The sequence below is a fragment of the Channa argus genome, chromosome 12, assembly GCF_033026475.1.
Source record: "Channa argus isolate prfri chromosome 12, Channa argus male v1.0, whole genome shotgun sequence".
Lineage (NCBI taxonomy): Eukaryota > Metazoa > Chordata > Actinopteri > Anabantiformes > Channidae > Channa > Channa argus.
The window spans coordinates 6,649,403-6,661,125 of NC_090208.1; the positions used below are offsets into that span (position 1 = coordinate 6,649,403).

The following is an 11,723-nucleotide window of genomic DNA, read 5'->3' on the forward strand; positions in this document are numbered from 1 at the left end:
TTGCAGCAATAAGCAAAATGTCAGGGTATACATCACTCAGACTTTTTTACTTTTGATCTTTTTTCCTTTAAGACGTGACAAAGAGTATGAAACCTATTTGTTCTAAGAGTCACTTGAAACCGTTACAGTGCATGTGAGACTTGAACTGTTATTTACATTCGAATTTTCTTTCTTGTGCACTTTATTTAAAGAGCAATTATTCATCAAGCCAAATTAAACTGTGCTGTGTAGTAGTTTAAACAGCTTCGATGTACAGGTACAATTTCTACTACTTCATATTTCTACCCCACTGGAGTTGCTTGACAGCTGTAAATAAAGCCAATCTTAAAATATATTTTATATTAAGAGCTGGTTGAAAAGCTGGTAAAGAACATAAACTTGTGCTTTACATGAGGACACTTTTCACACTCACCCACACTTTAAACTTAAACTCAAATGGGTTCCTAAGTGCAGGAATTAAAAATCAGGTTATATCAAGATCTAGGAGGAATATATGAAATATGAAAATGCTTTAAAAAAAAATAGGAAAATATTAAACACAACAAAACTGACATGAGATTATTCTGCTGCTCTGGCTCTAAGTTATGGAAATCTTGAGTTAGTGGTTTGGATCACTAAATTCTTAGAATCCTGCCTTATGTTTATTAGAAGACGGATGGATTAAAAAACAATTATTCTCTTATTATTACAGTACAACTTCCAAAATTATTCTGAGACACTGGTAAACAGCTAAGGCTCCATACGTGATGATACTTGAATAGGCAGATATTGTCTCTGTTGAGCAGATTAAAACTTAATGTGGGTGGTGAAATCTTTCTACATACAAATTTCATTTATGGAATATGCAAGACTTTTGACATTACCATGTAACAACTTTTTAAAACCCAATAAAAACATTACACTTGAACAGTTTTCAAAAGTTTTATTCTTGGCAAACAGTGTCCATCTCACAGCTATACAGTTGTGTACTTGTTAGGTGTTAAACTTCGTGATCGCAGACCAACCTGTGTGGAGCCGGATCCACTCAAAGTAATGAGCAACCTGTCAGAGACACAGAGTGTAAAAGTGTCATTTTTGTATCTGATGTCTGTGTTTAACCTACACAGTCAAAAACAATGTCTCAAACTATATTAATAACTTTAGATATTTGACTCTACTTTAAAAGGTTTACATATGCTGTCCAAATTGACACTTTTGGACTAAACTGGAGCCTTATGCCTGGGGAGATTCTCCTGGAACTAGACCCTATCTCTGAAGTGATGTGGGGTGGCCAACAGTCTGTATACATCTATGTGTTTATATCTTGATTTGTGGTGAGTCTAGAGACCAGAAATGTGTATGTCGTGAGCCCAGTTTTTACCGGGCTAGGACCAGCACTGCACAGCTGGGGAAGGGCTGTTGGGGACTCAGTGTGTTGCCCAGACACATTTCGATAAATAGCCGGGACCGGGGATGGAACCAATGACCCTGTGGATTGTGGACGCCTGCCTTACCAACTTAGCTACAGCCGCCCACCTGTGGGAAATTAAGTTGATTGGACAAGATTTGAAAAGGTATACACCTGCCCATATAAGGTCCCACAGTTAAGAGTGCATGAGCACAAACCAAGCCATGAAGTTCAAGGAGTTGTGGACCTCGAAAACAGGATTGTAATGAGGCACAGATCTGAGGAAGGGCACATAAAATATTCTACATCATCGAAGGTCCTGATGAGCACAGTGGCCTCCATCATGGCCGGCCGGCCAAACCAAGCAATCGAGTGAAAAGGGCCTTAGTCATGGAGGTGACTAAAAGAGCTCCAGCATTTCTCTGTGGAGAGAGGAGAACAGCCATCTCTGCAGCACTCCACCAATCAGGCCCGTATGGTAGATTGGCCAGACCGTAACTACTCCTCAGTAAAAGGCACACGGCAGCCCGCCTGAAGGACTCTAACATCCATGAGAAACAAAATTCTCTGGCCTGATGAAACAAAGATTGAGCTCTTTGGCCTGAATACCAAGTGTCATGTCTGGAGGAAACCAGGCACCACTCACCAGCTGGCCAATACCATCCCTACAGTAAAGCACGCTGTTGGCAGCATCATGCTGTGGGAATGTTATTCAGTGGCAGGAACTGGGAGACTAGTCAGGATAGACGGAAAGATGAATGCAGCAATGTACAGACATATCCTTGATGAAAACCTGTTCCAGTGCGCTCTGGGCCTCAGACTGGGGCAACAGTTCACTTTTCACAGGTACCTAAGCACACAGCCAAAATAACAAAGTAGTGGCTACGGACAACTCTGTGAATGTCCTTGAGTGGCTCAGCCAGAGCCCAGACTTGAACCCGATTGAACATCACTAGAGAGATTTGAAAATGGTTGAGCACTGATGTTCCCCATCCAATCTGACGGAGCTTGAGAGCTACTGCAAAGATGAAAGGGAGAAACTGCCCAAAAATAGGTGTTTTAAACTCGTAGCATCATACTCAAGACTTGAGTCTGTAATTGGATTGAAAGAATCAAGCATGTGAATACTTTCTGGATTCACTGTATGACAAAGTTCCTCTGGTCCGTAAGCATCTAATGTTAGTTTTGTATACATTTCTCCTAACTTTGTATGTATTCTACCTGTGTATAGACCCCAGGGAATCCTGGCTGACCACACTTCTCCCCCCAGCTGACGATGCCCCACAGGTAGGAAACACCCAGCTCATCCTCACAGACCAAAGGACCTCCACTGTCACCCTGACAGGAGTCCACAGTTCCGTTCAGATCACCTGCACACACAGATACACACACATAAATTCACACCTGCATGGTGTCTATACAGGAGCTTGTTTGAGTGCATACAAACCACCAACTACCCACACTCACCTGCACACATCATGCCTGGTTTGAATCTCTCTTTGTAGAATCTCTGACAGTTGTCAATGAGCGACACGTTGGCCCAGAGCAACACCGAAGATCCTTTGCCGTCTATAAACAGATCCATCAGCAACAACTCAATGCCAATATTTATGGTGTCCGATCTAGTTTTCTATACAGCAAAGCTAATGTATTTATTTATCCTGTACACTGAGGAAATCTAGGTTCCAGATGAAAGTCTAGTTTTGGCTTACGCCTCAATAAATTGTAAACGCTGGACATACCTTTAGTTCGTCCCCACCCAGAGATGCTGCAGGTGTGATTGGGGTTAAACAGGTGGGTGGTCCAGGGAACACAGACTGCGCTGACTGCTGGATTGTCCTGCAAACATTTCTCCATGTACGGAAGCTTCTCTAGCTTCACCAGAGCAATGTCGTTCTCATAGCTTGAGGCGTTGTATCTGCAGGACATTAAAGAAAATATTTTTTCTTTTACATTTCCACCCATTAAGGTAAGGTTTGTATTTATCTGTCACATTTGAGCTGGTTAAAGTTGGTTGGTTGTGTTTTTAGATGGATGGAATAATACCTAGGGTGGATGCGAATTTCTTCTACAGGGACAATGTCAGTTGTGTCTTGAGCTTTTGTCTTCTTCCAGAGAGAAAACTTCACCCTAAACGCCCTGGGGTTGGGCCTAATAAAGAGGCAGACAGTCAACAATATAGGTACCACTACTATAGTATCTATAGAAATGTTAATGGTTATTAATCAGTTTTTGAGAACCATTCGAAGTTGAGTTTGTTGTTCATGTCTAAGCAATGGTTTGTCATAATCGGGGTAACATCACTCATTCATTCATTCTTCCACTGCAAGATCCATCCTACCTGACGCAGTGAGCGGCTGTGATTACCCAGCAGCCTCCAATATAAGCTCCTCCACAGTCGATCTTCTTGTATTCGTCCAGAGCAATCTGCCACTGGATCTGAGTCTGCAGACGAACAAGAACAAACAGCAACATATTTTATTTTAACTCTGAAGAGTGAAATGAGATGTTGTGTGTAATGAAGCTTTTTTGCGGTGGTCACGTAGACTTTTTGCAGCATTAATTCTGCTTTGAAGGGTTGATACCCTGTCGAGGCCTCACTAGTTTTCCCCATGTCACTTCTTGTTTGGACAGATCCCCGTTTTGGGCCCACGTTCGACTTTTTGAACTCTGTTTTTGCTTAGTGTTTGCCTGCCTGGATTCACATCTTTGCTGGATTTTTATATAAACAGGGTTTTCCAAATCAACTCTAATCAACTGAAATTTCCCACAGGTGGACTCCAATCAAGGTGAATAAATATCTCAAGGATGATCCCTGGAAACAGGATGTACCAGAGCTCAATTTTGAGTGTCATGGCAAAGGCGGCGAATATTTATATATATGTGATTTTATTTATTTTTTTAATAAATCTGGAAAGATTTCAAACAAACTTCTTTCAAGTTGTCATTATCGCGTTGTTTGTGGAATTTTGAAAAAAAAAAAAAGAATTTAATTGATTTTGAAATGAGGCTGTAACCTAATAAATGTGGAAAAAGTTAAGTGCTGTCAATACTTTCTGGATGCACTGTAAATAAACCCACCGGTTTTGCAGGGACACCTCCCACCACTCTCTTGACTCGGCTGTGGGTCCTATCTTGTTCATTCAGGTTGTTCACTGTCGTCTTGTTGGGAACCCCACAGTGTAACTTCCCTTCCAGATGCAGTCGACTGACCTTAATTTCTAGACGCACACACAGTTGTCAAAATTCACATGCAACTGTTATGAGATATAGATTTGGGACCCAGCCAAAGGTGTTTGCTCCCAATTATGTTGTATCATAGGACCTAGTTCAGCTCAGTGGTGTTTGATACGGTTGAGGATACAAAAATTCAAACATCTGCCAAAGTTGAACAATGACACACTATACTGGGACATCTGGACCTCTTGTCATTCAAAGGGCCTAGATGGCTGAGACATCCACATGCTTTAGGCTATAAAGTTCACTGCAGATACAACTATGCTGTTGTCTCAGTTTAAATGTAACATACCTTCTTTGGGAGAGGTGTACTCTGAAACAAAGAAAAGGAACAAATGTCAACCAACTTCCAACTGAAAAAACCCCCCAATGGTCTGTACAAATTGTTTACATAAGTACCAGAGTTTGTGGGTGGCTGGTGCACAGCAGATGGCTCTATTTAAAATAGAAATATACTGTATCAGAAATATTACAGACATACAAGGGTAAAAATAATCTGAATCAACAAATAATAAACAAAACCAATAAGAATGTTAGGTAGTGGTACAAACCTTTTACGTCCATAGACACGTGTTTGTGCGATTCATCTTCGCCATCCAGACAGTCGATCTGTTTATCTCTTAAAGCTTCTTTATGCAAACACACCCCTGTCTTGCAGAGGAAACCACCGTTCCTACACTCTGACAAACACAAGAATTCCAGTGAAAGATGTGACATAAAGGACTATTTATCTAGTTGTGTGTAAGTTATTAGTTTACTTTTGCAGCACATCTCATCACTTCGGTCGCCGCAGTCATCAACACCGTCACACGTCTGGTTCAAAAAGATGCACTTGTTGTTCACGCATTTGAAGCCACACTCCTCATCTGAAAACACACAGTTAAAAGACTTGAAAAGTGTCATCAATCCCAATAAAGGAGAGAAATGTACCTTTGACCGAGTGGTGGGATTTGTGTGCTATATTGCAAAAAGGATCCTAAAGAAAATCACTATCCGCCTTACAGATAGTGATTTCGTCACATTCAGGCATCTTGGCCAAAGACAAGTGTCAATCATTGCCTCTGATTATAAATGTATGTTGGGTTTCATTCAATTAGGTTTTGCAGCAGCTGACCTTTATAAGTTTTGCTTATAAGCATTTAGGTTCATTTGGGCCCTTGGATAATTCTAGATCCTGTGGCATACGTCTGGTTACCAGGTGAAAGCAGTTTAGGTATCTGTTGGCAAGGCATCGTACCTTTCTGGGTCTGGAACTGAGACAATGTGACTTAAAGCTTGATGACTAGTAGTTGAGTGTCAATAAATTCCAAAGCAGTATTTAGAGGAAGGGGCAGAGTTAAAATGTACTTGACTCCTCCTGACACTTGCCACATTAAACCTGGCTACATTCAAGGCAGAGGTACAAGAAGAGGACTTGATTTCTACTTAGTACCATGTTGTTTAGAAATGGGTGAAATTGTGGCGAATGTTGCTGGACAGGCCCGGCAGACCCAGAAAGGCAGCACGGGACTGTTCTAAAGACCACGTGGAGGTCATCATCTACTTGCAATCTTTTGAAGCAGAGGTGAAGATAAAATGGTCTTGTTTGAAAAGGCTGTTAAGAGCTGCTGCTGGTGTGTGTGTGTGTCCCTCTTCTAGTAGTTGAAGGCCTTAGTGAAGCTCTTACAAGTTGACAGGGATTGTGCCTCTATGGTAGAATCATAGAATCTAAAGCCAAAGTTGGGGAAGACTTTACTGACTTAAAATATTGATTATCTTGCCCAGGGCATTTTGATAATAGTAGAACTAGACGTGGTTGTTGGCAAAAGTGAACAAGGGGTACAACTTACTGCTTAGTGAAATCTATCCGCTGTCTTGAGCTTTACACCATTACACAATATTTACACCCATCTTGCCCAGGGACACTTCGACATGTGGTCGGAAAGAGCGGGGCGGGAACCTCTGACCCTATGGTTGGTACCCAGTCACTCTACCTACTGAGCCTCAGGCAGATGATACTTAATCATAGCATGTCTTCCAGTGTAATGGTGCACAAAATCTTCAGGACTCGCCTGTTCCCAAATAAAAGGTGAGAGGCTAAATTCTACTGAGAGGCCGGACTTAATTAACCTATTGCAATGTATGAAAAATAATACAGTTTATCAATCAGTGCATACTGACCATTTTTGGCTTGTGATGCATCATAACAGGTCGTAGTAGCGACCTTCTCTTGTGAAGTCTCGTTAGAGATTACACATTCAGCTAGTGATGTCTCATAACCTTGGCAGTGGAAATTAACACATTCTTGGGCCCTCGGCTCTTCATGGTTGCCAATAGTCGCTGCACCACTGGATGCAAAAAGAAAACGCACTTAGTAGTAATCGTGCATCGTTAGATAAATGTAGCTTTGTTAAAGGCATATTTTTCATTGGATAGCAGTTGCTATGAATACAAAACCTATCCCATAAATTTATAATCATTTTGAATCAACATTTTATTCTTTACGTTTGCTAAGCTTTATAGTTCAATATGCTTATTTTAAATCATCTCACAGTAAATTCCCATGCTCCTTGCAGACCACATTGGCGGCTGCCATGTCCCACAGCTCTGAACACACCAGTAACTCTTTCCTTTCTTGAGGCATGTTCTTGTCAGGAATAAAGACTTTAACCACTCCTGTGTGTTGATCTATTGAACTGCTAAACTTTGAATAACTTGCTGTGGAGAGAGAGAGAGATATCACATTAGCATTAATTTAAGTAAGACTTGTGATACCAAAGATATAACAAGGCACCGCAAACCTCCACAATTGGCTCCAAAGTGCGACATAACCGATTTCTTGGTCCTACATGACACAGCCATTACCTGGTAAGAAGAGAACAGAAGACAAAGGCCTATAGAATTCGATTTCAAGAATCTGGTGATCAAAGCTGCTTCTTTTTGAAATGTAGGATGTACCATCTGACAAGACATTTAAAAGAGTAGGTTCAAATATCCGACTTCCAAATCAATTTTCACAAACCGATCGGCAGCATATTAACACACATATTGTGTTTCTATAATCATAGAGTCAGTTTCAGAGCCCATAAATACGTTACCTGGCAGTAGGAGTTGTATTTTCTGTCGTCTTTCCCACAAACTGGGGTCAAATTCTCAGTGGGACACATGTAGGGTGGTTTACAGGAGCAATGTCCGTCAATGCAACGCTCCCATGGTGGACAAAACACTAGGCCACATGATGCACGAGAAAACCTAATAAGTGTAGAGAAATCTTACTAACAACAAACACAGATTTAGTTCCTACTTTTATACCCAGATCATTACAGATCACTAGGCCAACTGTCGCTCACATGGTAAGGCAGTCATCCACAAACCACAGAGTCAGTGGTTTGATTCCCGGTATCTCTTGGCTACATGTCAAAGTGTCTTTGTCAAGACACTAAACCCCACGATGAGCACCTTGCATGGCAGCCACACAGCTGTGTGTGTGAATGGGTGAATAAGAAGCAAACATTTTAAAGAGCTTTGGATTAAAGTGCTATGGAAGTGACCATTTGTCATTACAGTGAGCTAAGAGAAAATAATGAAGTTATGTTCACATTACATCTAAAGTTGGACAAATTAGATTTTTTACTGACACAAATCAGACTTTTTGAGAGAAAGTCAGAAGAAACCAAACACTTTCTGTATTAAATCAGTTCTGGGCTACTTTTGTATGAGGTCTCTGATCTGATTTACAGTGCATTCAGAACGTTTTTAGACTCCCTACACTTTGTGAAATTTTCTTAAGTTGCTGTCTTTCAAATTCTTTTTTCCCCCTCATTAAATCTACACTCAGTTACCCATAATGAAAAAGTGTCAACTGAATTTTAGAAATGTTTGTTTGTTTTAAATACATTTACAAAGGAAAAAAACCTGAACATGTAGATAAGTATTTAGACCCTTTGCTAGGTACTTTGTTGAAGCTCATTTGGCAGCAATTACAGCCTTGATGCAACAAGCTTTCCCTAATCCTGTGTTGGTTTGTCCGTGTGCTTATGGTCTTTGTCATGTTAGAAGGTGAACTTTCGGCCCAGTTTGAGATCATGAGCACTCTGGAACAGGTTTTCATTGAGGATATGTCTTTAAATTTACTCCATTCACCTTTTCTTCAACCCTGACCAGTCTCCCAGTCCCTGCTGCTTAAAAAACACCCACCACCACGCTTCATTGTAGTAATTGTATTTGGGCAGGTGATGAGCGGTGCCTGGTTTCCTCCAGACAAAACATTCAGACTTGAGGCCAAACAGTTCAGGCTTAGTTTCATAAGACCAGAACATCTTGTTCCTCACAGTCTTTCATGTGCATTTTTGCAAACTCCAAGTGGGCTTCATGTGTTTGTCTGAGGGTAGGCTTCCTTCTAACCACTTTGAAAGGCTGCAGTGATGGTTGTCCTTCTGAAACTTTGTCCCACATTCACACAGGACCTCTGGAGCTGAATTAATTTATTTTTACTTATATTTAATTTACAGACAATTCTTAAATTCAGTTTTCACTTTGCCATTATGGGGTACTGAGTGTAGATTAATGATCTAAAAAATATTTTAGACAACTGTAATATTAGGCTACAACATAACAAAATTGAAAAAGTGAAGCGGTTTAAAAACCTTCTGAATGGACTGTCTCCTCTTTGACATACGACTGCTGTCAGAACAGTCTGATTAATATTTGTGCGTTTTGTTTTGTTTCACTTCTCCTTACTTTATTTTAGTGCTGGCACTTCACAGCCCCAGTAAAAACATAGATGAACAACAGTTGAGACAAGTGGGTAATATATAGATATGATATGATACGAAAAGTTTCAGATTTATTGCACATTTTTGGAGAATCTTCTGTTCAAACCAAATTGAAATGTATGGTATCGTAATGGAGCCATTTATGGAAATTGTATGATTTGACTGTTGCACGGTTGTTTTAAAAATAGATGGGAAAAATCAACACCAAAAGATTGTGATTTCCCTAATCAGAGGAGTCAAATGTGGTTGTTTCAGTCTCTGTGCCAGCTGGTGGCCAACAGTCAGTAGCTAAAAAAGCTAAAACCTTGCTTAGTCTCCCCAGTTGTACTGCTGCTACTGTAAAGCAGATTAAAAACAGGGACTTCGTATTTCTATGTCAGCAAAAAATATTGTGGGTAAAGTTAACAGATTACATACAAAAAGTTTGCAAATCAACTTAATGAGAAAAGAAATTGTTCAACTTTTTTGGGTTTGATCTGCCAAAAAAAAAAAAAAACAACACTCCAAACTATTCACCATTTCTTCAATTATGATGAACAAGCAAAGCAAATAACTGATAATCTACCAAATGAAGAACCATAGTTAAATAAAAAAATAACACTTACCCATTTTCCAGGCACTCAGGTGGTCCCAAAAACTCATCTATCTGGGGTGTGCCACGGGTTGTGGCAGTGGGTGTGCCAGGGGTTGTGGCAGTGGGTGTGGTGACATCTAACTTAAGGTGTATGTTTGGAAACACAGGTTTTTGTAAAATCTGATCAGGCTGCTGGAAGGACTGCTCTATGGCTGATGGTCTCATAGATTCTGGTGGACTACTCTAGAGTAGCAATTAAAACAAAGTACAGTTACAAAGCAGCATAACAGAACAGAAACTATGATGCATATCATCTGAAAAATAAAGTGTTATGCAGATGACATCACTTTACATACAAGGACATATGAATATTATTTATTAAATATCTTTAAGGTGGAGCAATAAATTGGAAAACAAATGGAGTTGTTTTATTGATTGCATATTATAAGTTTAAAAGAGGTTTTCCTATGTAATGGTTCCTTATGTAACTTCAAATATCACTTGTATATCATTTCACAATAAACCAGTAGTGGGCGTGTCCAACGGCAGTAAATCAGTGGTTAGTACTGTTTATTCCAAATACTCCAGTTTCCTTACTCCAAAAAAATACAAGTTTGATGCAAAGTGACTTTACAGTAAAGAAATTTGGCTACGGAAGAACAAAAGTTAACTCACCGTTTTAGATTGAATGATGAGAAAAAGCAGCAAGACCACGGCAACTCCAGATGATCTCATCCTCAGAACAGAATGACCCCCCATGTGTCCGCTTGTTCAGATAAAATGTTCTGTATATTTGTGCTCAGAAATATTGTTTCAGAGGACCAACAAAAAAAAAAAAAAAAGATTTAACCAATAATACAAAGAGGCAGTAATTATCAGTGTGGGAGCACTTCAGCTGACTGCCTTATGTGATCTCTGTCCACTGCTGTCACCTTTATTAATCATTAGCTTTTCTTGTCAATACATACATGGTCTCCAGATTTATGTAGCTGAGCAGGTTATGTAATTTCACTTAAAACTCAATGGGGCAATAGGGGAGGGGTTGTTGAGATTACAAAAGTAAATATGTGGGCTGCATAGAGGCTCAGGGGACAGTGCTGAAGGTCGTGGTTTGAATTAGGCTTTTATTTGCGTAGAGCCCAGCATAATAGGGTGACTGTGATCATGACACAGCAGAGAAACTGCAGGTAAAAAAGAATTCAACTTTATTTAATTAGTAATATCATCTTTATTTTTCTTACTTGGGCAAGTTTGTGTTGAGGAAAAGAAAAATGTATCGTGCAACAGGCTGGAGATTCAGAGGATAAATAGATTGATTGGAGAGGGGCAGGAGGGGGGCACTCTAAGTGCAAAAGAGTTAATTTTCAACATTATATCAATAAAAGAAGTGTTTCAAAATCACTGTATCAAAGTGGATTGAGAAGGAACTAATGTGTCTGGAACTAACGCATGGTTGGTTTCAGTCATTTTGTTGAGATTTGCTAAGAAACATTAAATAAAAAGCTCATCTTTTACATTCACGTGTTTCTATAGAAAAAAAAAAAAGTCACTGTTGTTTAGGTTGCAAGAGTCTGGATTTTCCTACATGTGCACACAACCACAAATGTGATTTCAAAATCACTGTGTACCTGGCAAAGCGAGTCAGTGACTTGTTGTCATTTGGTTCTGAGTGAGAGCGGAAACATGCAGCCTGTACACCCACTAATGACACGTCGGTTAAAGCCTAAGCGGGTGTTGCTGACAGACTCTAAAGAACCTAGAGGTTAATTTG

The 11,723-nt window shown here is 39.9% G+C and overlaps 1 protein-coding gene across 1 annotated transcript; it reads right to left on the reverse strand.

Moving 5' to 3' along the window:
* Positions 1-907: 907 nt before the first annotated feature.
* On the reverse strand, positions 908-10,905 carry cfi (complement factor I). Its single transcript, XM_067523131.1, has 17 exons — positions 10,628-10,905; positions 9,984-10,195; positions 7,702-7,855; positions 7,405-7,468; positions 7,156-7,321; positions 6,785-6,951; positions 5,383-5,490; positions 5,176-5,304; positions 5,024-5,059; positions 4,917-4,937; positions 4,469-4,608; positions 3,729-3,832; positions 3,434-3,538; positions 3,130-3,305; positions 2,855-2,956; positions 2,609-2,757; positions 908-1,041 (listed from the first exon to the last, which is right to left on the reverse strand). Exons 1-17 carry the CDS (start codon positions 10,709-10,711, stop codon positions 973-975), a joined length of 1,986 nt encoding a protein of 661 aa, XP_067379232.1. The 5' UTR covers positions 10,712-10,905; the 3' UTR covers positions 908-972.
* Positions 10,906-11,723: the final 818 nt, after the last annotated feature.

Coding starts and splice junctions, on each gene's coding strand:
- cfi (XM_067523131.1), bottom strand. CDS start 10,711: ATGGGGGGTCATTCTGTTCTGAGGATGAGATCATCTGGAGTTGCCGTG. Junction 4,609..4,916: donor GTACACCTCTCCCAAAGAAG/GTATGTTACATT, acceptor GTGTGCGTCTAG/AAATTAAGGTCAGTCGACTG. Junction 2,758..2,854: donor ACCAGGCATGATGTGTGCAG/GTGAGTGTGGGT, acceptor CTGTGTGTGCAG/GTGATCTGAACGGAACTGTG.